Source organism: Cupressus sempervirens, chromosome 6, assembly GCF_028749045.1.
Source record: "Cupressus sempervirens isolate cs-2001-9-10 chromosome 6, ASM2874904v1, whole genome shotgun sequence".
NCBI lineage: Eukaryota > Viridiplantae > Streptophyta > Pinopsida > Cupressales > Cupressaceae > Cupressus > Cupressus sempervirens.
The window spans coordinates 143,421,433-143,448,079 of NC_143123.1; the positions used below are offsets into that span (position 1 = coordinate 143,421,433).

General features: G+C 36.3%; 2 protein-coding genes across 4 annotated transcripts in view; one reads left to right on the plus strand and one right to left on the minus strand.

The window, feature by feature from the left end:
• LOC149551628 (uncharacterized) overlaps positions 1 to 26,647 on the minus strand; it is a 134,270-nt gene that overhangs the window by 57,956 nt on the left and 49,667 nt on the right. For 2 of the 3 annotated variants that reach the window (XR_016352782.1, XM_089787128.1), the window contains exons 5-10: positions 26,476 to 26,647; positions 24,298 to 24,472; positions 20,433 to 20,561; positions 19,631 to 20,263; positions 18,880 to 19,479; positions 3,329 to 3,397 (exon numbers count right to left, since the gene is read on the minus strand). Coding sequence is in view for 2 of the 3 variants with exons in the window: in XM_089787128.1 (XP_089643254.1) it covers positions 3,329 to 3,397; positions 18,880 to 19,479; positions 19,631 to 20,263; positions 20,433 to 20,561; positions 24,298 to 24,472; positions 26,476 to 26,647 (1,778 nt within the window). In the remaining variant the exon portion in view is untranslated. The remainder of the gene's footprint in view (positions 1 to 3,328; positions 3,398 to 18,879; positions 19,480 to 19,630; positions 20,264 to 20,432; positions 20,562 to 24,297; positions 24,473 to 26,475) is intronic. The other variant, XM_089787129.1, reaches the window with a different exon arrangement.
• On the plus strand, positions 12,431 to 14,244 carry LOC149551629 (uncharacterized). Its single transcript, XM_089789520.1, has 3 exons — positions 12,431 to 13,328; positions 13,587 to 13,726; positions 13,813 to 14,244. Exons 1-3 carry the CDS (start codon positions 12,431 to 12,433, stop codon positions 14,122 to 14,124), a joined length of 1,350 nt encoding a protein of 449 aa, XP_089645646.1. The 3' UTR covers positions 14,125 to 14,244.

A 26,647-nucleotide genomic window follows, 5' to 3' on the forward strand; every position in this document is an offset into this window, starting at 1 on the left:
AGTATTGAAAAGAACAAGAACAGATTATTCACCAAGGTCTTCTCAAAAAGAGAAAATCGCCTATGATTAGACTTTAGCTCCAATTGCAGGATACAATTCTATTGACAAATTTTGGTGGGTTTTATATGAGATGGACGTAAATTCAACTTTTTTGATAATGTCATCATATAGGAATAAGTACATATAAATCAGCCTAGAGGATATTAGGTGCATGGGCCAGAAAGCAACATATGCAAGGTGAAGAAGATCCTATATTGACTGAAGAAAGCACCTCATGCTTGGTATTCACAAAGTAATAAGTACTTGTTATATTTGGACTTCACTAGAATTGTTGTAGATATAACTCTTTATTATCTATTTAATAATTCTGATGTGTTAGCTTAGTCATGCATGCGAATGGCCCTGATCTTATTGGAATAGTGGAATGCACATAGGATGGTGCAAGGAATAAATATCTTCATTTGTTATGAAGGAATCAATCTTATACATTATTTCTTTAGTTGTCAAATGTGGAAAAAGTTATAAGAGAAACTTGCTAACTCAATGTAAGCACAAAATGAAGATTGTAAAGAGATTTTGTAGATGGATCGTACAGCTCTTGCAACTCCCATTATTCCAAATCTCAAAATGACTACATGTTTAGAATCAGATATGGATAATCCTTTTGCTTACAAGCAATTAATAAATTCTCTTAGGTACTTCATAAACACTAGATTGAATATTTGTTTTTGGTAAATACTTATCAATTTATAGTTAAGCCAAGACAGACTCTCTAGACAGTTGCAATTAATGTTCAATGAATTTATATATGATAGCAGTGAAAAACTAATGCTCCATAGTTTTGTGGATTCATACTGCGCAAGTGATGCTAGTTCTAAGAGAAAGCACTTTAGAGTTTTGTTTCATCATCCAACTTCTTATTATCTATTTAATAATTCTGATCTGTTAGCTTAGTCATCATGTGAATGGCCCTAATCTTACTGGAATAGTGAAATGCTCATATCTTGATTTGATATGATGGAACTGATCTTAAACAATATTTCCAAATGTGGCAAAAGGTATAAGAGAATCTTGCCAACTCATGGTAAGTACAAAATGAAGATTGTAAAGAGATTTTACAGATGGGTTGGACAGCTCTTACAACTCCCGTAATTCCAAATCTCAAATTGACAATATGTTTAGAATCAGATATAAAGGATCATTTTTCTTACAAGCAGTTAATAAAATCTCTCAGGTGTATAGTAAATACTATATTGAATATTTGATTTTCATGAATTCATACCAATTTATGGCTAAGCCAACACAAACTCTCTAGACAGCTGCAAAACATGTTCAATGGATCGATAGATGACAAATGATAGCAATGAAAAACAAATGCTGCATAGTTTTGAGGATTCAAACTGGGCAAGTGATGCTAGTTCTAGGAGAAAGCCCTTCAAAGCTGTTTCATCTTGGGATTGGGCATGAAATCCAATTCAACAAGAAAACAGTAAAAACTAAAGCTGCATAGTTTTGTGGATTCAAACTGGGCAAGTGATGCTAGTTCTAGAAGAAAGCAATTCAAAGATGTTTCATCTTGGGATTGGGCATGAAATCCAATTCAACAAGAAAACAGTAGCATTAAGTTGAATCAATGCAGCATACATAGTTACTTTTCCTGATGGCGAGTCCATCTAGCTATGCAAAGTGACAGCAAAATTTACTAATCAAAGGTTGAAGCTCCAGCTCTCTGCAAATTCAATATTTCATGATTGCTACTAGCAAATAAATATGTGCTATCATTTCCACAGAGGCAATTCAAAGAGCAACTTCTTCAATTTGTATCCTTAAATGACCAAATTACAAACATTTTGACAAAGCCAAAGTCTAAAGGAAATTTTGATATTCTGAAAAATAGGCTAGATTTGCTGGATAATTACTTCCGCACAACAAAGATATTAATTTTATATTGCTCAACAGTAATTCTCCAGCAGATGCAGCAGCAATTGGTCTTAGAGTTGGGTACAGAAACATCCTCAGTTAACCAAATCAAGCTGTTAGACATGGAGACTTAAATGTAATGTTAGCTATCGTAAACTCAACTGCAAGCTTTTTGTCAAATCCTTGATTATTTTTCTGAATTTCTAGTTCTTCTTTTTAACTTTTATTTTGGGCACAAAAGAAATTTTGTCCTATTTTTTAAAGAGATTCTAAGTAATGAAAAACATGATAAGGCTGCATCTCTGAGTAGTAAGTACTCTTGTCTATTTTTTTATCTGTTTAACAATAGAAGGCATGCACTTCTGTAATACAAAAATACTCAAAATAGAGAAATAATAAAACAACAAATCATAGTTTGGATTTCCTCTTGTTCATGAGTTTTCTACCTGCATATTTGTTTGGCAGTTTAAAGTACTCAAAAGACAGCAATTTCAATTGAGGCTTCAGTTTGTTGATAATGTTATTCTCTAAGTGCAGAATATGCATGGCATGGTCTAGATTTTAACAAATTGAATTGCTTTTGTTACAAATTGCAGACATTGTATTGCTGATTTTAATGGAATATGGTCATTGTAGCCTTGTATGCAGTTCCCTTCATTCAATTTGATTAATCTTACACATGTAACCCACTTCTAAGTTTTGTGTTATACTAATAATGCTTTCTAGACTCTGCTGCTAACTAGAGAGCACAAAAAATTGTATCTGCACAAGCATTTGTAACTGTTGTACATGTTAAATGTCAAGAAAGGACTATAAATCTCTTAAGTATAAATGTTGGTAAGTTGTGACCTTGCCCCAGAACTAATTGCAAAATGTATGCTCAAAAACAAGAGATTTTAACTTGTACATTTTGGAGAATGATAGAGACCATTTCCTTTCATTCTCTTCTAATTTCTAGTATTTATTCTTGCACATTGTTCCATTTTGTTTCGTCCCAAAAAGAACAAATTAAGACACTAACAAAAAGAAAACCACCAACTGCTTGGGAAACTTGTATGGCCCTTCTTCAGTATCTTGGAATAAATCTTACACTTTCTTCAATATTCTTTTATTTTTTTCTCTGAGACAATAATAACTTTAGAATATTAATTTTCCAAAGCAATTTGTGGCTGTTTCCCAAATTTGTTTTCAAATACATTTGCCCTTTAAGAAGACTTAACTCTTTGGGAAGCTTAACCTTCGATCAATCCAAAATTCCTTCTTCTCATTGAAAAGCTGAAAATAAATAAATCAATCAACGAAGCCATCCTTAAATTGTAATACAAGTGCATAGTAAAGAACTGACCGATATCCTATTGCAGAGATAAGATCAGTTCTATTATAATAAGACATTTAGTAACTAATCTACCTTATGATTTTGATAATCCGCCACTATATGTTTCTGCAGGACTCCCACCGCATCATTACCTGTTTCACACTGGTCAATGCAAAATTTAATAAATTAAAACCTATTCCACCCTGTCTTCTATAACCAGTTCAAATATAAGCTCAAAGCTAAAAGCACAATTTATAAAACATAGAAAATACAAAATGAACTCAAACAGAAAAATAATAGGCAATCAATCATGCTAAACGTATGCAGGTCACAAGCTCTACTAAATGTACAACAAATAGTTTCTGCAAACAAACAAATCATGTTCACATCTTCTGATTTACAAGGAGATAACTTGTGGACGTGCAGATATGTACACTGGCTTGAGAGCCCTCAAACACTATAATCCAAAGAAAAAAGTTATGTTTGTAAGAACCTTTTAAAGGCAATCCAGAAGAAAGTCATCATTGGTAGAGTCTTCATGAAGTAAAGACAGAGAAATAATCTTAGATAGTATTTAGCTCTTCCCATCCATTAGTAATGCCTTCTCAATATAATCCTCTAAAAATCTCATAAAGACTACTAACATAGCTTCTAGATATAGGTGCTAGCGTAAAAAGGTTAGAATTAGTAGTAAGCTTGCACTCCTCCATTGATAATCAGTATGGAATCCATCTATTTTATGCCACAGGGATCTTGATTTTCAAAAATGGTTGTCTTATCCTATCTAGTTGGAGGGGAGATCTCAACTTTTAACACCTCTACTATATTCACCATTCAACATTGAATAATCTACACATCGGAGACCCCATAAATCCATGGTGAATTTGTGTAAGATCTGATGTACATGGCAGATCTCCTGTGTGTTGTAGCATGTACCTTCTGGTTCTACCAGTGCCAATATAAGGATTAGCAAAAAAAATTATTTATTATTTATTCATTAACTGAAATACTCTGGATTTAACCTATTTTAGAAACGTTTGCTCACAAGCACAGCTCTATAGTCCAATTTTAAAGAAATTTGTGCTGCAAATAATGCCACTGTACTTAAATTAAGTATACACCAGATAGTCATATACCCATTATTTGAATGCTAAAGAAATTTAGCAAACAACCATGTTTTTTTGAAATGTTTTTTTCACTATAACTTTTTGCAACACATCCTAAGAGAAAGTTTCAATTTTGATTTATTTAATGCAAATAAATTACCATATATCTTAATATGCAATCAATTCCTATGAGATCTTATATATTTAAAATAAATTCGACAGATGTTTAATCATCAATGCATATGATGTGATGCATTATGAAATTATACTGTAGATTGAGTTTCCCTTCCTCTCTTAAGGGGTTTCAACTGTAACTGGTCATTTTCCATGACCATGGTTCTGACAAACTCATCCTACACATTCTCTGTATCCCATAAAATCTCTCCTGACTTTAAAGAGACAATTAGTCTTTAAGCTACTTTCTTTACATCATCTAGATTTCTTATAAGCTTTGATTTATTCTTCAGACAGATACTATTCTATTTTTATCGAGTGGTGTTCCCTAATTCTCTAGTTGATCAACCTATGTAGACTATTAGAAGTTTTTTCAAACTTTAGAAAGAATTTAAAACCTAAAGGTGCATTCCAAAACCAGGGCAGTATCATACTCAAAAATTCATCATAACTCTATAAAATCTTCCCTATTATTCAAGATGGCAACTTCTTGAGCATTCTATTGTACTCCTTCAAGGTTGTCAATCAGCCAACTAGTGGACTTGTCCAGAGTACAAAGTAAACAGAAGCATCATACATACTGAACGATACACCTCAGTCCCAAACCAATCTTACCTTTTACACTTAAAATTTTATAATTATTATTCAAAGGTAAGGAGATTGGTAATCACTCTTTAAAGAGTCTTCCTGCTCCAGATAAAATAATATATTCCAAATTGCTCCTTGCCTTATCCTTGATGGCATGATCCTTCCCTGCCCTTCTATTTGCAAATGGAAAGGTTTGACATATTTATTAGAAATAATTTATACTAGCAACTTGACAGTCAAACTACTTTCCATCAATTGTTGCGAACACCTTCACACCCATCACCCAGATGATATATCTGACTTATGTAATGTAGGAGAATGAACTTGAGCTTCTATGTTAATCAAAGCATCATTTGTATCGCCTAACCATATTTTTTAAAATAGAATATGTAAACGCCTACATGTTTACACATCAATATTAAATATTATGTGATTTCAAATCTATTCTCACTCACTTGTGTTGCATACAAATGCTAGGACTAAAAACATACACAACTCTAAGAACCTTATAATATTGAATAATTTTAGTACCATTTTAACATATTAACAAGAAGTCTCCAGACCATCTCAATCGTAGTCCCCATATTACTGAGTGTACCCAAATCTCATGATATACAATCTTTATAATTAACATCATCTCGATGCAAGTGAGGCCGAAAGATTTAAACAGGAATGTTTTTGAGATTTATAGTGCTTCCCTTCAATGCATCTATCTTTGGCATGCTATTCTCATCCGCTCATTTTATATTTTTCCGTGTAATTCACGTCCAAGGTTGCACGGACACAGGAGTACTTGAAGACTCCAAAGAGTGGTATGGGTATGGGAATGATTATTTTTCAAACTTCAAGATGCCTAACTTTTTAAATATAATTTAATAATTTATAGAAAATTTTGAAAATAGATGTATATTTGCAAAATTAAATATAATATATACAGTGTATAAGGAAACTGTAGGGACTAATCCAAACCAACAAGATGAATCTTTGAACATCGCAAATCCTTTTACTATTTCTATATGATTATAAATATGAGAATGTAAATATAGATTATATATATGAGAATATGAATATAGGCATATTCACAACATTGGAGAAAGAAAATGTATATGATAGTAACATTCCTTCATGATAGATACTTCACCACATTCCTGAAAAAGTAATCCGCAACATCCTCCGCCTTGCATGGTGCCTTGCACGCTACAAATGTGGCATACTTGGAGAATCTATCAACTACAACCATAATACTTGTACACCCGTCCACTTCAGGCAACCCAGTAATAAAATCCATACTTACACTTGCCCATCGTCTTACTGGCACGAGTAGCGGTTGCAGCAAACCTCCCGAAGGCTTCGTCACCGCCTTGTCCTGCTAACAAATGAGACAACTCCTGACATACTCATCTACATCCTTTCTCATATTCTACCAATAGAACCCTCTCTCAAGCAATGCAAGGGTCCTCTTCTGCCCTGGATGCCCAGCCCAAGGACTATCATGACATTCGTGTAGGACTTCCTTCCTCACATTCCTCCACTTAGGAAGGTAGACTTGATCCTGGGTAAAGACCAAAAACCCATCTTGAATACTGAACTTCCGAGTCCTACTCTCAGGATAAGGAGGACGACAGCAGGAATGTTCCCACACGAGGACCAGCGTTTGTCAGGGACAAGCCAGGGTTAGAGGTGGAGGAGGTGATTACTGTTAGAGATCGGGGATATGGTAACAGAAAGTAGAGAGAGTTCTTAGTTCATTGGCAGGGCCAGACCAGGGCAGAGGCGTCTTGGGAGCGAGCTGAGACCATGTGGAAGTATGAAGATAAGGTTTTGGAGTTCCTGAATCGGGACTCCAACTTACCCCTTTGAACATCCAGCTTGGAGCTGGGTGCCTCCGCAGCACAACATGGCCAAGTGTTGCCGACGTCTGAGACGTCGCCTGTTTTAAGTGGGGGAGGATGTAAGGGGTGGGTGATTCGCATAAGGGGAAGGGTTACTGCTGGGTTGAGACAGAGGTCTTTAAGGGAGTTGCCGACTGTACGGATAGTTTCTCATGCGAAGTGGGCCGGACACTAATAGCTATTATAGGGGGAAGAAGAGTACCCCGACCGTTCTGAAACGAACGTCTACATGTGATTGCTTTTATTCTCCAAAGCGAAGTGTCATGGTGCAGAAATGCAAGGAGGCACACAACAGCTATCAATGAGCAGAGTGTTCTAAGATTGCAGTGTGGTGATGTGAAGCAGTGTAGAGATAGTGAAGTGCTAAGGTGCAGTGTGACTTGGGCTCCCCAGTTGGGGGAGGCTTGGGTCTTATCCGTGTAAGTCAGCCAGGGTTCAAGAGAGAGCCAGGGTTGCCTCGGCAAGTTCCAACGACACAAGGTGTTGGGGGTGTGGAATCTACGTGAGGGACAACAGCCTTGGAGGTGAGGTGCACAAGAGGTGTGCCAGTGTTCTAAGAGTGGGTGCACATCTAGTGGTGGGAACTTGTATTGGGTGCTTGGGAAGCACTCGAGTAGTGATCAACAACATAGTTGAAATTGATGTAGACCGGGCCAGGGGCCATTGTTCAAAATCAATAAAGCTACTTGTTACCCCATATCTAGTGTTCAGTGTGTGTTGAGTAAATTTCCGCTGTGCAAGTTATATTGTGTTTGTGCTGACCAAGGTGTGTGCAGGTGTTGAGCTAGGGGAGTTTGGAGACAGGCGTAGTCCGGGATCGTCCCAACAGGGGGAGATCGCCGGTGCCGCACGAGGTAAAAACCTAGCCCCGTGACAATGCCACTAGAGAACCCTAAGCATTTGCAGGATTAGCTACAAGTTGTCTGATTTGGATAAAACCTGGAGCTGCCCTAAGTCAAATAATTGGGAATAATACTAGGAACCAAACACAGTGCGAACTCAACAAACTCCTTGGATCATTTCTCTGGGCCTCATCTATCAGTTTGCTGTCAGTGTTATTGTGCACTTTAAGATAAAAGGACACCTAGGACCGTAGATCTTTGTATCCATGCCCAGGGTTAAAATACTTGGCAACATATTACAGCTATTGAAGCAAAATAACAATGGGAAGATTTGCTCAAGATTCGTACTACCATTGATAGGTTCACGTGGTAAATAATACTAGAAGAGCATCAATATCCTAGATATTATGACAACTCCAAACCCAACTAAAATCAAAATCATGTTTCTGCCCACTCAAGAACTCAGTGTGAATAACAGGTCTCTTGCCAGAGATCTAAAGTTTTGACCTTTATCTTAAGTAACAAAGCAAATAATCATGGACCTATATTCATATCCACTACAAAATTAGTGTAAAGTTCTGCAAATTCTGATAACAGGATCAGACTTCAAATGCAAAGACTAGATAGGCACAGGAATAACCTTGGCAATAAAACTTATATTCAGGTTTTAATATGTAGATGAGATAACTTTAGATCCTGGGATATGTATGAACTGGAGTACTGAAATGTTGCAGATAACCCGTGAGGCTATGAAGACTTGGAGATCAGACTGTAGGTGTGCTGTGTGTCTCCAGACTGTCTTCACAGCCCGCCTATATATCCATTTCAGAGGGTATGTCCCTTAAGGGACATAACCCTCAGCATTTAACTAGTAATTAGTTTACCCTAAGTCGGCGACTACATAACAGTTATTAGTCTGTTCTAACTAAAGTTAGTTAAGACACAAAACTAAAAGCTATTACACCCAGATCGCCGGCACCCATAGGGCTAGTATAAATAATTACAAAATGCCATTTCTCAATGGAGTATATAGCAAGGAGAGTAAGGCACGAACTGCACCCATAGACCTGTGGATTATCCAGGTTAATTTCTTAACAATTAGACACCGAGAAAAAGAAAAAAGCCTAACCGTGGATTAAATATCTTCAATCTTGAAATTATTCATTTCATGTGCCCATGACAAGGGCAGGTATTAAATTAACCTTCAATTACTATATGCTTAATGCATCCAGATCAAAAATTTATAAAAGTTAATCACATGGATGAGAAGATAGTGGTTATTTGAACCTTAAATCTTAACTGCATAGATAGTTTCAGCTGCAAAGAAGCTAACCTGTTTCACCAAAAAAAAATATCATATTTTCTTGTTCCATAAAGCAATAGTCCAACACAGAGCCTACAGATTTGTCTGTCTTGGTTTTCTGGCCTCGTTCTGTAGATTTTGCAATTGCCCCAGATAAATTGAAGATTTGAAAATATCAGACAGACAAGGTGATTTACGTAAAAGTTCTGTCGAATTTTCCAAAAGAACTTGTTCTAAAAAGTTGCTTTAATGGAAGATTGTCTTTGTTGAATGTTATATATTCTAAAACAATTGACATCTAATGAACCAAAAATTTGTATTACATTGGGAATTGTTTTAATGCAGGTAGAATTGGACAAAAGTACAGCTAATATTTAATTTGTATTAATAAGTCATTAAGACTATCCAAATTGTCTTTCCAAAATCAGCACTAATAAAAGACGTTTTGTCATTACTCATCCAATCAACATGCTATATACATTGAATAAGCTATATCCAAGAAAATTTACAAGGCAAAATTGAAGAGGTTGTACAAGGACGTTCCAGTCGAGAAGATTTCTATTAAAAAGAAATCTCCATGGGTTAATGACTCCAAAACTACCTATTCGAAACAATGCTCATTTATGATGATATCTTCTGTGTTTTTTAGCATTATCCCCACATTGTGAATCAGTCTCCTTTCCTAACAGCACCAACATCAACAACAAATATAACCCATGTAGATAATAAATGGTTTTGCTGGAATAAGGAAAGGAAGGAGACACAACCAGCCTCTAGGAAGTCAAATAATTTACCAGTTCTTAACCTCAGAGAATAGATCCATTCTTAATGCTTAGCTCCACAGCACAAATGCCTTCTTAATGCGCAAAAAAGAATAATCCTCCTAAACTTTTTAATAATAAATCTTCCAAAGGCTATGTATAAATCTCCAATATAAACTAGATTTCGTAATCCATAAAATCTACGGCTTGCATTTTCATTGTATTAGAGCAGTATATTTGATCAGGAGAGTGGCAGCCAACTACAAAACATGGATCAATACATATTTTACTCTATCAAGACATCCCAGTACATGGATTAACTTGTAGTTTTTTATCTTGTTTAAAAAAACATAAGTCCCCTGAAAACAACTGTAAATATCCCAAGTCAGCTCATAAATATTACCAATAAATCTCAACTTAGACATCAGAAACAACAAAACTAACCATCAGAAAAGCAACAGTGAAAACATTTGTGGATGACGTCTCCCAATAGCACATGCTATTTTTTTCACTAGAATCATTTATACATTTAAATTTTACACTGAACACGAGAATTGTACTAATGTACACATAGATGGCCAGAAGTAGGTCAATAGGACTAGAGGTTAAATGAGTTAACAATAGAAAGTTCTACAAAGAAGGTACCAAAGAATCAAAACAATATAACTGCATAAGACAAAATAAAGCATTGTGTCACTAAAAAACAGAAATGAATTGTGAACATAAGCCCTAAAAGCATGTGCAAATGAAGACTAGATGAAAATCACAGTAATGTCATCAAATATACCAGTCTATTTCTGAAATGGAGTTAACTATACCATTCCAGCAACTATGAGAGATAATGCTAGCTAGAAAGTATATGTTTACTTGGGTATGGCATTTAATCCATTCAACTGATATCCAACCAGATAATGTCCAAACAGTCCTCAATTGGTTAAGATCATAGTTTTAACAAACGGCGAAATACCGCCGATATCGCAGTATTTCGCGGGTTACAGGTGACGCCGAATATATCGGCCCATATATCGGCACCGATTTAATGGAAAAAATCGCGGCGATTTCTGCTCAATAAACCGCGCGAAAACGTAAATAACGCAGCCCAAAAAACGTTGAAAAAGTCGTCGCCAGTGGAGGATGGAAAGTCGTCGGAAATTTTTAGGGTTTTTACTTTGTTTAAGTCGGATTTCCACTTGCGAAATAGGGTAAAAGTTACCATTCGGCGGCAAAGTCGTTCTTCATGCGATTTTTCCATTCGCTTTTGCCTGCGATTTCCATTTGGCCGCTGAGGGCTCTCTGCAAAACCGCCATTTTCAGTCTGTAGTTGTAAGTTAATACATTAAACTTCTTTGACTTTAGGATAGGCAAAGATCACTCATTAAAATTGACGCTGAGGTTTCCTTTTTGAAGTGCTACTCTCTGAACTCCAACTTCTCTAAAATGTAAAATCGTTGTTTGACTTTGAGCAATCTTTAATTCTGATCTATGAGAAAAGCATTCTACTGCTAAGAACACATAATACTATTCATTTCCTTTCTTGTGTTCTTTGTTCATGCTGACTTCTATATCATCCATTCCTTCACTACTTATTTGTTCATGATCATGTGTTAGCCATTGCTTAACATGACTGCTACAATCTTTTGGCACTTGTAGGCGTGATTTATTAATTTCCACATCTGAGTTATCTCATTTCAATTAGCACATTGTTGGACTTGATCATAGTGATTAAACGATTGCATTAAGGGATTCATTGGCCAACCAAATGACAGATCTTTAAATAAATTAAATTTGTTTGCAACTCTATTCTTAACTTTTAGTTGTTTTGCACAATTCATAATTTATCTAAAAAACCATAAGATGCTCAAAATAGGAACCACCACAGCATTAATTCAGCAGAGGTAACCTTTTACAACCTGGCCACCTCATTTGATCATTCCTACCATTGTGCTTTGCACACATTTCCTTTAACTCTAAGAAACCTATTTTAATGAATAATTCTTAGCTTATCCAATCACTTACTTGAAAGATTCTCATAAGAACCACAGTGACATCAATTTAGAAGAGGCCATTTTCAACCATCTGACCCACCTTTCACTTGACTATTCCAATTTCCAACCATTGTTCTTTGCACACATTTCCTTTCAACCTTGAGAAACTTCTGAATTTTTCCAAAAAAGTGCTCAACATTTAGAAAAAGCTCAATGAAAGAGAATGCCAATCTGTGGGTTAATATAGAGTCCTTATAATTTTATAGTCTGACAATGAGAGTTTCTCCTCATGCATTTGAATTTTCCATTATATTTACTGTCTTAGCTTAACCGCAGTTATGCCTAATAAGGATCTTTAATAGTAATTGGCATTCAGTAACATAATATAATTTTTAAAGTTTTAATTTGTAATAAATTGATTTAGATGTGTTATAACTTGTTATCTTGTAGAAGGTAATGTAACTCTGCATGATGATTATTACTTTGGAATGTAATCTGATTTTTCGTTCTTATACAGTGGACTTGTGTGTGTCACTGAAACAAGATGACTGGTGGTGGCAGAGCAAAGGACCCTTTATGGAAACATGGTATCCCAGGAGCAAACAAAGGAGATATCCAGTGTATCCATTGCTCTAAATGCATGACTTCAGGAATCAGCCGATTGAAATATCATCTTGCAAAGATTCCATGCAATGATATTACACCGTGTCTAGTGTGTCCAGAAGAGGCTACAAGAGAGGCTATGGCAAGTCTTCAACAATATGCACAAAGTAAGGCAGCAAAAAAGAGGATATTCGAGGCCATGGCAGCCCCAATGGGGACGTTTAGTTCTACAGGATCACAAACAGGTGGAGAAAGTTCTTCTTCTATTGGGCCTCGGATACGGGGATCGGGAAGTGTGAGTGGGTCTTTAGCAGATTATTGGGTTCCCCGTAACACTCCTGGTGCTCAACCCGGCTTACTAAGTACTGCATGGAACAAAGAGATGCACGAAAAGACAAAAGTGGCAATTATGAGATTTTGGGTGCGGAATGATCTTTCCTTCAATGCTTTATGCAGTCCATATTGGGATCAAGTGGTAACTTCTATTTCTTTGTCTGGTAAGGGGTTCAAGTCCCCAACTCCCTATGAGATGAGTGGGCCGTTGTTAGATGACGAAGTAAGAAACATTCATCAGCTTGTGGAAGAGCAAAGAAGAGTTTGGGAACAGAAAGGTTGCACTATTATCTCTGATGGGTGGACTGATGGCAGGAATAGGACACTCATCAACTTTCTAGTTGCTTCAGGGGGGCAGTTGGTATTTCTAAAATCAGTTGATGCCTCTGATCAAGTGAAAAATGCAGAATATTTGTGTAACATGTTGGATGAGGTGGTAATAGAAGTGGGAGTGGCTAATGTCATCCAGATTGTGACTGATAATGCAGCTGCGTATGTGGCAGCCGGTAGACTTCTGATGGAGAGACATCCCACATTGTTTTGGAGCCCTTGTGCTGCCCATTGTCTCGACTTGCTTCTTGAGGATCTAGGGAAATTGAGCTGGGTGGAGAAGGTGGTTGAAGATGGAAGGAATATTGCGAAGTACATCTACAATCATACATGGGCCTTGAGTCTTATGAGAAAGCACACTAGTGGTAAGGATCTTGTACGAGCAGGGGTCACACACTTTGCTACTAATTTTCTAAATTTGCAAAGCATATCAGAGACATTGTTAGACCTTAGGCGCATGTTTCTTGATAAGAAATGGCTAGAGAGTCCTTATGCCAAGAAGCCTGAAGCAGAGAAGATTGTGAGGATTGTGTTTGATAGTAGCTTTGAAAAGCTAATGGAGGAGACCCTCAAAGTAAGTTTTCAAATCTTAATTGATGATTTAGAATTTAATTTTGAAATATTTTCGTTGGCTGATTTTGTATGTTTTATTATGTCCAGGTATCAGAGCCGTTGGTGAAGGTTCTACGAATTGTGGATGGGGATAAAAACCCCATGGGGTTTCTATATGAGGCTATGGATAGCGCAAAAGAGGCCATTCAGCACTTGTATAGGTCAAATGAGACCAAGTATAGACCCGTATGGAACATCATTGATCGTAGGTGGAACCAACAACTCCACCAACACATTCATGCTGCTGCCTACTACTTGAACCCCAAGTACTATTTCTCCAACACTTTTAAAGCAGATGCAGAGGTTCAAATTGGCTTGGACACATGCATTCGAAGATTGGTTGCTGATACGAACCTCTGAGACATCATACTTGATGAGTTGCAGAGCTACAAGAGGGAAGAGGGGCCATTATTTTCTTCTCCTAATTGCAAGCGTAGGAGATACACTTTGCAGCCAGGTAAAAAAGAACTTGCGTTTACTTTTATCATATCATTTATTTCACTCGTGAAGTTTATTGGAAGATTTACCGCATCATAAATATTTTTTAAAACCTTGCAAATCTATGGTGGGAAGATTATGGTGCCACAACGCCTAATCTTTGACAAGTTGCCATCCGAATTTTATCGCAGCCTTGTAGTGCTTCTGGCTGTGAGAGAAATTGGAGTACTTTTCAAAACATACACACAAAGAAACGTAATAGGTTGACTCAAAAACGCCTAAATGACTTGGTCTATGTGAAGTACAACCTTCTCTTGCACGAGAAGAAGGTGAAAGGGCAAGCTTCATATGCAGCACTAGACTTGGATGACATTGATACATATTCAGCAGATTGGATTGCTCCTCCTGATGGTGAGGGTGCAGATGAGGATGTGGGTGAACCTTTATTGACAGATGAGCAGTTAGCTGAGTTTGAGATGGAGGCAGATGACTGGGATGCAGATGTGGCAGCACATGAGGTGGAACCTGAGCTTGGTCATCCATCAGAAGCTTCTGTTGAGTGTGAGGCACCTGTTGAGGATGTTGCTACAGCAACTACTTCAACACCACTCACCCAGCAGCAGCGATCTTTTTTGAGTTTTACTCGTAGACGCAATTTATGATTGCTACTTTTAGTTTTCATTGATGCTAAAACTTGAACTTAATATGTATTCAGAAGTTGTTATTTCAAACTTTCATGGAGTTTGATTGCTATATGTATTGAACTTACTTATATTTTGATGTTATACAATTATACTTGTTTTTCGGTTTATGATTCTATTACTATGTTAATCTACTAAGTTTTAATTGCTATGAAATTATGAATTATTGTTTAACTTAGAACTTTGCTTCATATATGGTAGATATCTCAAATCATTATATGTTCACAGTTCTACAAATGTAGTGTGTATGTATGCATTTTTTAAAATATTTTAAGAAATTTTATATTTTCAAATGTTCGATAAAAGTGCCGATTTATTGCCGAATACTTTGCCGAGTTTTTGCCGATTCCGATATTTTCACAATTTTTGGGTCAGCCGAGATATTGCCGATACCGAATTTTTAAACTATGGTTAAGATCACCAACTGTTAGCAATTGTTAACTAACAACCCACCGATCGGGGACTAACAATAAAATTAGAGAACATAGTTTGCTTGCAAGCTGCCAATTAACTTTGAACATGTTTCCTACTCTCAGCTAACTAACATTTATTTATTAACATACTAAGCACGTTTGGTCAACTAAATCAGTCTCCCCAAAAAAAAGTTGAACATTTGGGAATTCCTCCAATCGCAAACATTTAGAAATCACACTAAATAAGGAGGAAAACTTAACAAATACCATAGTCTACAAAGGCTTAGGAGTTAATGTACTACCAGAAGACACTTGAAAATGCCTCGAAAGACCAACTCTTTGGTCATTGACCCTTGGTAAGTAGGTGCCAATAGGAGTGGCATCAACCCATTGCGAACATTGATAGCACACAAAGTAACAATTGGGACACAACAATTCCTCTTGGACTTTGTAGCCATCTTGTTAAAGAGGACGGCATACAACACACTGCTCAAGAGGGGATGGTTAATTGCTGCCAAAGCAAACCACAACAGGAAGTGGAACACACTCAGTCAAAAGCAAAGAAAGTACATCATCCTGAGAAATCAAACCATGAGAAATAAATGTAGGAAGGCAATGCATGGAACAAACTGTTCCACTGGAAAATGGAAGACTGTGAAGTCTTCCACCACGACAAACATCGTATCAAGTCATTGGGAACATTGATGGTACACAAAGTAAGAATCAGGGCACCACAATTCCTCTTGGACTTTGCAGTCATCCCAATGCAGAAGAAGAAATACAACACACTGCTCAGGAGGGGATGGTTGATTGTTGTCAAAGTGGACCACAATTTTAAGTGGAATTCTCTCCATCAAGAGTAAAGGAATGAACTACATAATCAACTTGAGAAATTAGACAGTGAGCAAGGAATTGACACCCTCTGAATCAAAGTCCAACGACGGAGTCAAGAATGGATGAAGAAAGGAAATGCATTGAACCAAATGATGAACCAGCATTCAATCTGAAGAATTGTTCTAAAGATGAGGCAAGTTCTCTAATTGCACTATTCCCTTAGAAAATGGAAGATTACGAAGTCTTCCACCACGAAAACATCATAAAATAGATTGGGGAGATCGAAGAATGCAGCCAAGGTAGGACAAGTAATTCATTTCATCAAAAGAATGACAAGTACAAAGAGGAAATAACATGGAAGATCCTACATCAACTCATCACTTTAAAAGAGACAAGGCAATAAAATACAAGGAGTTGAGTGTGAAGAAGGAAAATGTAGGCAATGAAGGCAACCCAAAAATCATCTTGGTCGATGACGACTAGGACCCTATACTGAAGGCAACTACATTCAAGGTATTCATGGAGTATAAAGACATCTTTCCCTGGACATACAAGTATGTTACAGGTATATTATCGGAACTTTTTGCAGAGAGAATCCTCCTCATACCTCGTGTAAAATATAACAGTAATCTAAAGGGTTGTGCCACCAAATTGGCATTACCCTTTAGATGAATAGGGTCTCAAATTAACAGCAAGTCAAAGGCTTCTAAATCAGCACAGAAAAAAACACTAAAAAGCCCATGGAGATCCTCCTCATTGATATTGAAGTGTACAAATGTAATTAATAGTCTAGTAGTCCTTCTTGAAGCTTGCCTGTCCCTTGGCTATGGAAAAATTCATCTCCTAGTACCTTGACAGCTATATTGCCAACAATAATACATGAAGTTCAGCAAAAGTATGCCCAATCATAGTGCTTCTCTAGTTGCTAAATATTGGAGCTTCCAAACTTACAGATAGAATGATGTGTAAGATCATGATGGAGGAAAAAAGAAACATCCAGCTTTAAAGAGTGTGACTAGGGGAAAAGCAAGGTATTCCAAACCATACTTGATGAATTTAAATTGGCTCACTTTACAATCAGCTACTTTGCTCGCACACAGCTCCAAAACAACTCTCCTAACAAACAAAATGAAGAAGATAAAGTCATGGAGGCCAACCAAGATCATAAAAGGAACTAGTATAAGAGATCCATATATCAAGGATCATGTCAAAGACAATGGTTTTTGCTGAGAGACAAGTATGCCAAAAGATCTTAGGTGAGTGGAAAAGAGGGCTAGGGAAAACCAAAGCCTATGATCCAAATCTATATCTTGGGAGGAAAGTAGCATGTTTTACATTATTAATGGTCATTATATCCATCATCACATCATAACTCTTAATACTTATCATCAATTTCTTTAATTAACACATGCATATTTGCAGCATACGATACTGACTGTATGTTTGATTCAGTTTTTTATGTGAGGATCCAAATACACTGCTAATCAGCCCACCTCCAAAATAAACGTGTCCTCTAGTAATTGTGAGTCTACTCTGCTTTTGCAAGCCTCTTCATTTATTATACTATTATAGTATAAAACTAAAGTCTGGACATTTAATTTTCTTACGATTATTAAAATTATTTTAGGTGGTCAAATGATGGCACAAAGAGAAAAACTTCTCCTTTGTAGTTACATAGGGCTGGACTAACAAATAGACACACATCCATTTTATATTTAATACTGGCAAGCACCTATTGAACATCCTTAGAGACACAAAATCTTACCAACCACTTTTACTGCATGGATTTACTACTATAACATCACTTTAAATTAAAGTTGAACAATTTAAACTGAAAATGGCTAATAATAATATAGAGTACCACACATTTAAAATTTTGATATCTAATATTTTATAACAAAAATAACACAATCGTTGTCCTTTCTTTAAAAGACTTAATAGTGATATAAAATGTTAGATGTGTGAGATTTTTATAACTGATTGTCTAGCAAAATAACACAATAATCATTCTCTTTTCAAAATAAATATTGTTCATTTTAGTTTCATTTGCAGCAATTATAATATTCTGTTTTTAGACTTGATAACATATAGGGTTGGCAATATGTAAATAAACTTTTACCAACATCAATGCATTTATTCTACATACTTCCGGTTCATTATCACATGAAATTTTATTTCCTGGTTGAAGTTTTTACATCAAACACATTAATAAGAAACTGAATTGTGTGCAGCACTTACAATCAAAAAGCAAATATTACAAAATGTGGATACAAAATACAAAGAAAAATTATGCAGATGAAACAGGGGGTACACCAAACCATAATATGGAGATTATGTAAACAAACTAGAGCAGTATATCTCAAAGTAGCACAACATGAATATATATATCTTCCCAAAAAATGTGACAGTGTTCAACAAACTGTTTGGGTTCCATAACCCCAATATAGTCCAATACATATTAAAATCCATGTTCGATGTTGCATTTTTCTACAGCATCATTACCCTGAGTCATAGGCATGCCCCCTGATAGCAAAAATTATCTGACATAATCATATTTCTAAAGATCAAACTATCAATATAATTATTGGACCTTGATATGTTGCAAATAGGATCCCAACTAATAAGAGTGAAAATCACTGGATCCTGACCTTCATGTTTACCAGTTTTGTGAGTTACAAGAATCTGGAAATCAGTTTACTATCTTACAGAAGCAACCCTTGAGTCTTTACCTGAGCCACTAACAGTGCTAGCAGTGCTTGCCGCAAATCCCCACCACCAGCAGTACTTGCTTGGTTGTATGCTGCGACTATACGGGTGAATGACATCTTACATAAGAAAGCCTGCTGCTCCTCTGTCAGATTTATGTATGGCTGCACCATTGGTAACTCTGGCATGGGAGCTTCTGAAGTTGTAGCAGATGATACATCAGAAGAAGATAGATTTGTGTCTGTACAAGAATCCACTTCCCTTCTTGACTCAGATTCTACAGTTGTAGCACTCCTCAACAGCAGTTGTTCTTCCGCCCCAGTGCCAACAGGAATACTTGCTGCAATTAATGGTGTAGGTGTTGCCAACTCTGGACACATATCATGAACCTCCATGTTTTCTGTCTTTATTTCCATGGGATCAGAGTCATTTATGTGTAAAAGGGCAGTTTCAACATGCCCCACTGTACTGGCAGAAATACTTTCACTCTTTGTTACAGGCGAGATTACAGATGTTGCTGCAACTGGACTAGAAGGCTTCACACGTGTGTCTTCAGCCTTTGCAGATGATAATGATACACCAATAGGGATTGCCATACGTCGAGGGTCCATACGCCGAGGATCCTAAAACATTTTAAATTAGTTGGACTTTCTTTAATAAAAGTGCAGAAAAAACAAAACGAAGAAATATCTATTAAAAACCTGTAATAGACAACGAGATTAAAATTTCTAGAGCCTTTCTACAGAACATGAACAAAATTAAGTGTCGGCATACCCTCCGGGGATCACGCCGAACATCTAAAGGCACTTGTTGGGGTGTGGCCACATCTATTGCAGATGAATTCAAGATGCTTGTAGATGGACTGGTGTGAGATGTAGTACCAGACAATGGTGTCGCTTGAGAAACCATAGATTGTGAAGCTGTTGCTTGCGATGTGTTTGTTGACAGCGATGTAGCTTGAGATCCTTTACCTGATGAATTTGCTGGTAAACCTGTAGCTGATGAAAGATTGACAGCCCTGTTAGAAATGGGTGGAGGAATTGCAGGTAGATACTGCATATTAGCTATTACTATATCGGCAAGCAAATCCGGATGAATTTTTGAAATGAGGATCTCAAGTGATTCGGCTCCTCTATCTCCTTCTGCCAGAAGAGCACCTATCATGCTAATCATCTGTTGCACAGGATTCAGTTGACCATCAAGAGATGATACTCCATTTGAAGGACCGTTATCCTGCATTGTACTGCTAGTTGATTGAGGCTGCTGCACTGTTGCTAAATTTTGAAGAGTAGGTCGCAATCTTTTTACAGGCATTTCGTCAATGTCAGCTGAGCTTCCATTATCATGAACTATAGTCCTCTTCTTGACTGCTTCTACACCATATAAACCCACCGCTGACTTTTCTTCCTGAAAAAGAAATAAATTCTAGAGTTATTCATGTAGATACATGAAATAGCATTTATAATCATTCAATAATTTAGAATCAAGTCATAATGCAAATGAATAGTACTTATACAAAAATATAGAAACAAAACCCTAAAACTAACCATAACTAATAATGTGCTCAATTAGTCACCTTTGTAAACCGTGGATCACGGGATGCACGTTCAGCATTTCTTAGCATCCTGTCAACTTGGCGAAGGACTTGTTCTGCTACTTCTCCAGCATTCATTGCTCGTAACGCTACCAGCAAACGATCCCGCCACTGCATATCAGGATAGTGTTAAACAAAGGAATACCTTCTTAAATCACAAAAGGAAACTAATTGATCATAAAAATGTCACTATGCGACAAGCAAGATATAGACATTTTAACAGTTGTGTTTAAAGCATTGTTCAAAATCATGTTCACTACAACTTATTGGAAACGCCAAAAAAAAAGTTCTCGGGAAACATCAGAGATAAATCAGTAAGGAAAATATTGGGAATTTTAAAATGGTAAATTAACTAGAAATGCTTTTTTTTTTTTGCAAAATTCAATAAGGAGATGCATCTAATAAGTCAGTAAATGAGTAAACAAACCAAACAAAATGATCTAGACATATATAAATGCAATATTAACAAAATCAAATCCTCATGTGGATTGCTGATGGCTGATAGCCATGGTCAGAGACTCTGAACTCGGAAGCAAACTAAAAATAGCAAATTGTCTTTTCAAAAAGATCAGCAAATACAAATGTACAATTTGAAACTAGTCTACATCTTCCTCTTCCCATTTCCAGTAGCTCTAGTAACAACTAGTCGACTTCAAATCCACTTGCAATCAATCTACAAGGCTGCTATCAATCTACAAAGCTGCCAAAGACTTTCTCTCCACCAAAACCCTTGTCCTCTCCTCCAAACACTCAAAATTGCAAAATAAACAATGACTAGGCAAATCACTGGACATCCAAGTTTAACTGGTGGCACCCGCAAGATATTTGAGATTTATTGCAGAGAAGTGGCCAGCTTCTCGCCGAGAATTTAAGGTCTTCTCAACATCAATTTCTCAAGAGAAAACCTTAAGTTTTCTAGTTTTGCAAAAGTTCTTGCCAGAAGCAGAGATATTTGCCACTTCTCGGAGAGATTTTAAAATATGGTTTCAAGTATTTATTCTCTTTTCTCTCTTTGAAGCATATTTTCGCTTTTTTCAAAGGTTTCAATGAAGATGTTATAATATATCCATACCTGGCCTAGATTTGAGACAAGTCATGAGATTTAACCATATAACATTTCTCACCAAAAAACATCTGACCTGTATCTAAAGATACATGCAACTGGAAGATGGAATGGTATATCTGTTGACAGTTAATAGAGAAATATGGTTTAACCTAAGTTGTCGGTTCAGGTATGGGTACGAGAACCCAGTATGTGAGTACAGACAAAAAAAATAGGGTTTGGGTACGTGTGTACATAGATAATTATAATGTATATGTAAACAAAAAAATCAAGAAATATACAGAATTGTAAAACTAAATCACTTGATAGTTGATAGCATAATACTTCATCATTGATCAATGTCAAATGTCAAAGACAAATGGCAACTGAATAAACCTTGATGAAACAATAACATCATCAAATACCCATTCTGTGCAAACTCGAAGTTGCACTGTACTTAAAAAATCAAATGGAGGTCTGAAGGCAAAGACCCCAACGGGTTCAAGGGGCAGCGCCCTTTGTGGGGATCTGGGGGCAATATGCCCTCAGTGGAGTCAAGGGATCGTGTCCTTTGGAAGGGTCTGGGATCAGCACATCTTACAGGGTCTCAAGGTACTGCCTGGGGTCCAAATTAAGACCTTCAAAAACACTCAAAACTAAATGGAAAACATCATTTTATTGGATTTCAACGAGCCATTTTAGGTTTTTTTTCAAAATCCAGAAAGCAGAAAAAAAATAATAATAATAATTTACTGTGCTTTAACCTACTTTTGCCTATAAGTATGCACAGAGTGCTCACCACATGCTATGGATGTGTTGTGGATGCATGAGTTGTGCACTAATACACCCACAGTGTGTGGTGTGCACCCTGTGTTGCATCCAAGTGCACCAGTTTGTGTGCACCCACAACAAAGCACGCATCTGCATCGAGATGCAGGAAATTATCATTTCAGAAGCAGGTACACTTTCTTCTACCCTCACTTGAAATGACAATGCTCCCAAAAAATTAACAGCATCCAAACATTATAAACATGAATTCAAAATTTACTCCAACCTGAGACCACACAATTCAGTTCACACCCAACCTTAACATTTATGTTGTGATAAACATCCAGAACAGGGATAAAACCATCAAGATAAATCATAAAACAGATAAAGCCAGAAATAATCATCAATATAAAACCAGATAAAGCCAGAAATAACCATCAAGATACATAGCATTTAACTCTCATATATTCTTAAATCCTATTCCAAGAACTCTAATTCTAATCAACCATATCCTAACAATTTAAAACAGAAAAAAAAGGACAGACTCTAACCACTGATCTAAAATTTGCAACTCTAAAGTGCAAACTAACTTTTCTCTATAAGTAACAATAATCCATAGCACCATATGATAAGTTAATAAAAGCAGTTGTACCATATTCTTATGTGTGTTCCAAGCTTATGTGCTGTACTGAGATACGCATAGAACCATAGCTTGTATATTTAGACTTCACCAAGACTCGGTAGACCAAAAAGATCCAACTTGTAAAAACTTGACAAAACTAAAGACTCAAAAAATACTAAAAGTTTTTGGAAGAGCCAAAAGAAAATTGAAAAAATCAAATGTATAAAATGAATTTGGCAGGGCTTTGGGATCAATGCCCCCAACAAAGTCAACTAGTAGCAACGTTCCCAGGAGTCTCGCAGCAGCAAACTCAGATGAAGAGCATCAAAACTTTACAAGCCTTCATCATGCATGGCATTCTCATAAATTTTCAATTAGCAATGACCCGTTTTCACAACATGAGCAGAAAGGGCTTAAAAAGCTACCAAAATCTTCTTTTTTTGTACTCGAAATCATTTTTCACCAAATTTATCCTGTGTGTGGAAGATGTTCCAAGTGGCAGTGTTTGACTCTCTGAGTACTTGGCAAAGAAACACTCAAAAAACTGGCTGCACTATGCATATATCTGCAAAGCTTACAAAAATTGTATATCTTTCAATTCATCGAAAAGCTATGTTATCAACAGTAAGTATTGTTAATCTAAATCATTTTCATTGCATTCAAAATTTATCCAACATCAACAAACATCTTAATAAAAAAACTATTTAAAAAAATCTAACAACAAAAAATTGGCTTAGACATTTACCAAGAGATTTTTCAAAAAGTGACAATTAAATTAGTTGACAAATGCAAACCTAAACACAAGAAGACAATATTTAAAGGCATTATTAAATCCAAACACACAAGGACAACAGAATAAAACAAACCAAATTTGCAACTTAACTCCACAGCAAACAGGGTAATGATAAGGAAAATCGAAAAACAAATTACTAGATATTGTTGCTGTTGGCAAAACTAGATTTCAAGTTATATTTGGTACCATCCAGTTGAATGTGTGGTCCAACTATTGGGTACAATCCAGTTGAACGTGTGGTCCAACATGAAATTACATGCAAGAAGGAAAAAATAGTTAAACAATCACACCCTGTCACTTCAATCTCAAAGAAACTTTCTAGTCCTATGCAGAATTTCAGAATAGATAATCACCTGTTTTTTCAACTTGAAATCTGTATATGATTTATATCTGATTATCTAAACTCTCAACATCCTAATTAAACCATTTGAAATTTAAAACACTTTATTTTCTGGATGGTAATTGCAATCCTCCAGGACCTCAATAATAATCCCAGAAGCTTTTCAACAAATAACATACAATAAGTAAGTTAATAGCTCCTTACAAAACATAAGAATAATGCAAAATGAGGTACAACCAAAGCCATTAGTAACTACAAGAACAAAAATATCAAAAATCATACCGGCAATGCCCCATAGTGCGTACACTTCAATATTCCAAGAAATGCAGTCTTGAGAGCATGTAGTACACTTGCAACTTGACCCCCTTTTCCAGATTCAGTATTAGGATCAAAACTAAGCAACACTGGCATTATACGCCCACATAGTGCTGGCCTTTTCTTTGCAATAGCTGCAAGACTGAGAAGCACATAATTTGTTAGACAAAATGAAGTTATAAAAACACCAACAATAAATAAGTTATATACATGATTTGGTGAAGGATTGTGCTAATGACTAAAGGGTTAAAAATTAAATCATAATCTTAACGGCTGCAACTACCAATTTTTCTCAATTAAAATCAGCTGCTTAGTTTCAAGGATTCAAAAACCCAACATGTATAATCAATTCAACAATTCATTTAATAATCTTTGTAGTAAACTATAAACCTTGCTACGGGCATGCTCTCTTTCCAGCTCAATCTAGTATTCTGAAAATTATAAATCAAGTTTGGAAGGCAGGTTTTGCATTATATGTATGTAAGCATTGTAGTTAAATGTTTGCGGATCTAGTATAGAAGCTGGGAAGCACTGTAAGCTTGTTTGTCAACCTCGTATACAAGGACTTAACATAAGAATTTGATTAACCTTCCACGCTGCTGTAATAATATGCCAAAGGTTCCATACAACAAGAAGACTGCTTTGTGCCTATTTCAACAAGATAAAATGTAAACAAAATTGTTGATTCAGGGGGTACTTGCATGTTAAAATGTTATTACAGACATGCTCTCTTTCCAGCTCAATCTAGTATTCTGAAAATTATAAATCAAGTTTGGAAGACAGGTTTTGTATTATATGTAAGCATTGTAGTAAAAGCTTGCGGATCTAGTATAGAAGATGGGAAGCACCATAAGCTTGTTTGTAAACCTCGTATACAAGGAATTAACATATGAATTTGTTTAACCTTCCAAGCTGCTGTAATAATATGCCAAAGGTTCCATACAACAAGAAGACTGCTTTGTCCCTATTTCAACAAGATAAAATGTAAACAAAATTGTTGATTCAGGGGGTACTTTCCTGTGAAAATGTCATTATGGTTCCTTTGAATACTATGGAAGAAATACTAGGGTGCACACAAACCTCTTACAGATTGCCAGTGAGAGTGTGTGATCAGCTCTCACTTGAACAAAGCACTCAGATAATGAAAAAGTATAATGGCAGCATCTCTCTGCCTTTAATTACCTCAAAGTTGGCACCTTCTTTGAAAACTAACAGAACTCACTGTGCACAAGTTCCTATTTTTATCATACACCCTGCGGAGAAAAATAAAATTAATGGGTTCATATCCAACCCCATGGTAGATATAATTAATCTGCGTTACAAGGTTCAAGTTCAAGTTCTAGTTCAGCAAAAATAAAATTTCTATGGTTAATGGATTTTACATTATGAAAATGGCATTTCTTGCCAGCTATGACTTTACTTTCATTCAGCAGAACAAGGACTAGAGCATGCCAACTTTGCCTATGGCAATCCCTGTAAACTAAACAAGTCCAATGTATTAAGTAAGATAATCCTTGATGTGGCATTGGCTGTGAATATGAAGAGATTTAAAAGAGAGGAAATGTATTGTGTAGACTTTAATGATTAGGATGCATCATTGGCCTATTGCCAGCTTAGACTTTGAACTTTGAAGGGGGTTGATGGGTAGCACCCATCACAAGGGTGTGGACATCTCACAGACAAATTGAGCATTGAAATTTTGTATGTTAAAAAAAGATCAAATATTAGAACCAGACTCACCAAGACTCGGCAAGTCTAGGAAAGTCTTGGAGGCCAAGTCTCCCAGACCCAGCCCACCTGTCTCACCTCTGTCTTGCCAAGTCTTGGCAAGTCTAAGTGAGTCGCATTTCCTTTGTTCAAATTATAGACCAAGTTAACAAAAGTTCATTTCAGACACTTGAAAACAAAATTGTTTCACAATAGCCTGTCTCTTGTTGCTTCTTTTGTTTGAAAATATGCAAATGAAGAAAACACATTTTCAAAAATATAAAAGATAAGCTTATTGTTTAGCAATGAATATCAATATGCACATGTTACTAACATATTGCACAAAGTCTGCGCCAGAAAAAGACCTCTTTGATAGCAGAATTCTGTGTACCAAAATAATCAAGTAATGAAATGTTATTATCAAAATTTATTATATACCAGTTGATAAGAACAATGACCACCGAACTCTGAAGCATTGTAACATCAGGAGATCGCAACTGCTCTAACAGAAGCCCCAAATTCTTGCTAGCTTCCTGGCCTAGCATTGCTTGATCAAGAAGTGGATGTTCTCCAGCCAACCATGCTAAATTAGAATTTCTTGCCTTGCCTG

Excerpts from the sequence above, each read along its gene's own strand:
- LOC149551629 (XM_089789520.1), top strand. The coding sequence starts at position 12,431 with ATGACTGGTGGTGGCAGAGCAAAGGACCCTTTATGGAAACATGGTATC. Across the intron at positions 13,329-13,586 it reads AGCTGCGTATGTGGCAGCCG|AGACATTGTTAGACCTTAGG; the intron begins GTAGACTTCTGA and ends AAAGCATATCAG. Across the intron at positions 13,727-13,812 it reads TAATGGAGGAGACCCTCAAA|GTATCAGAGCCGTTGGTGAA; the intron begins GTAAGTTTTCAA and ends TATTATGTCCAG.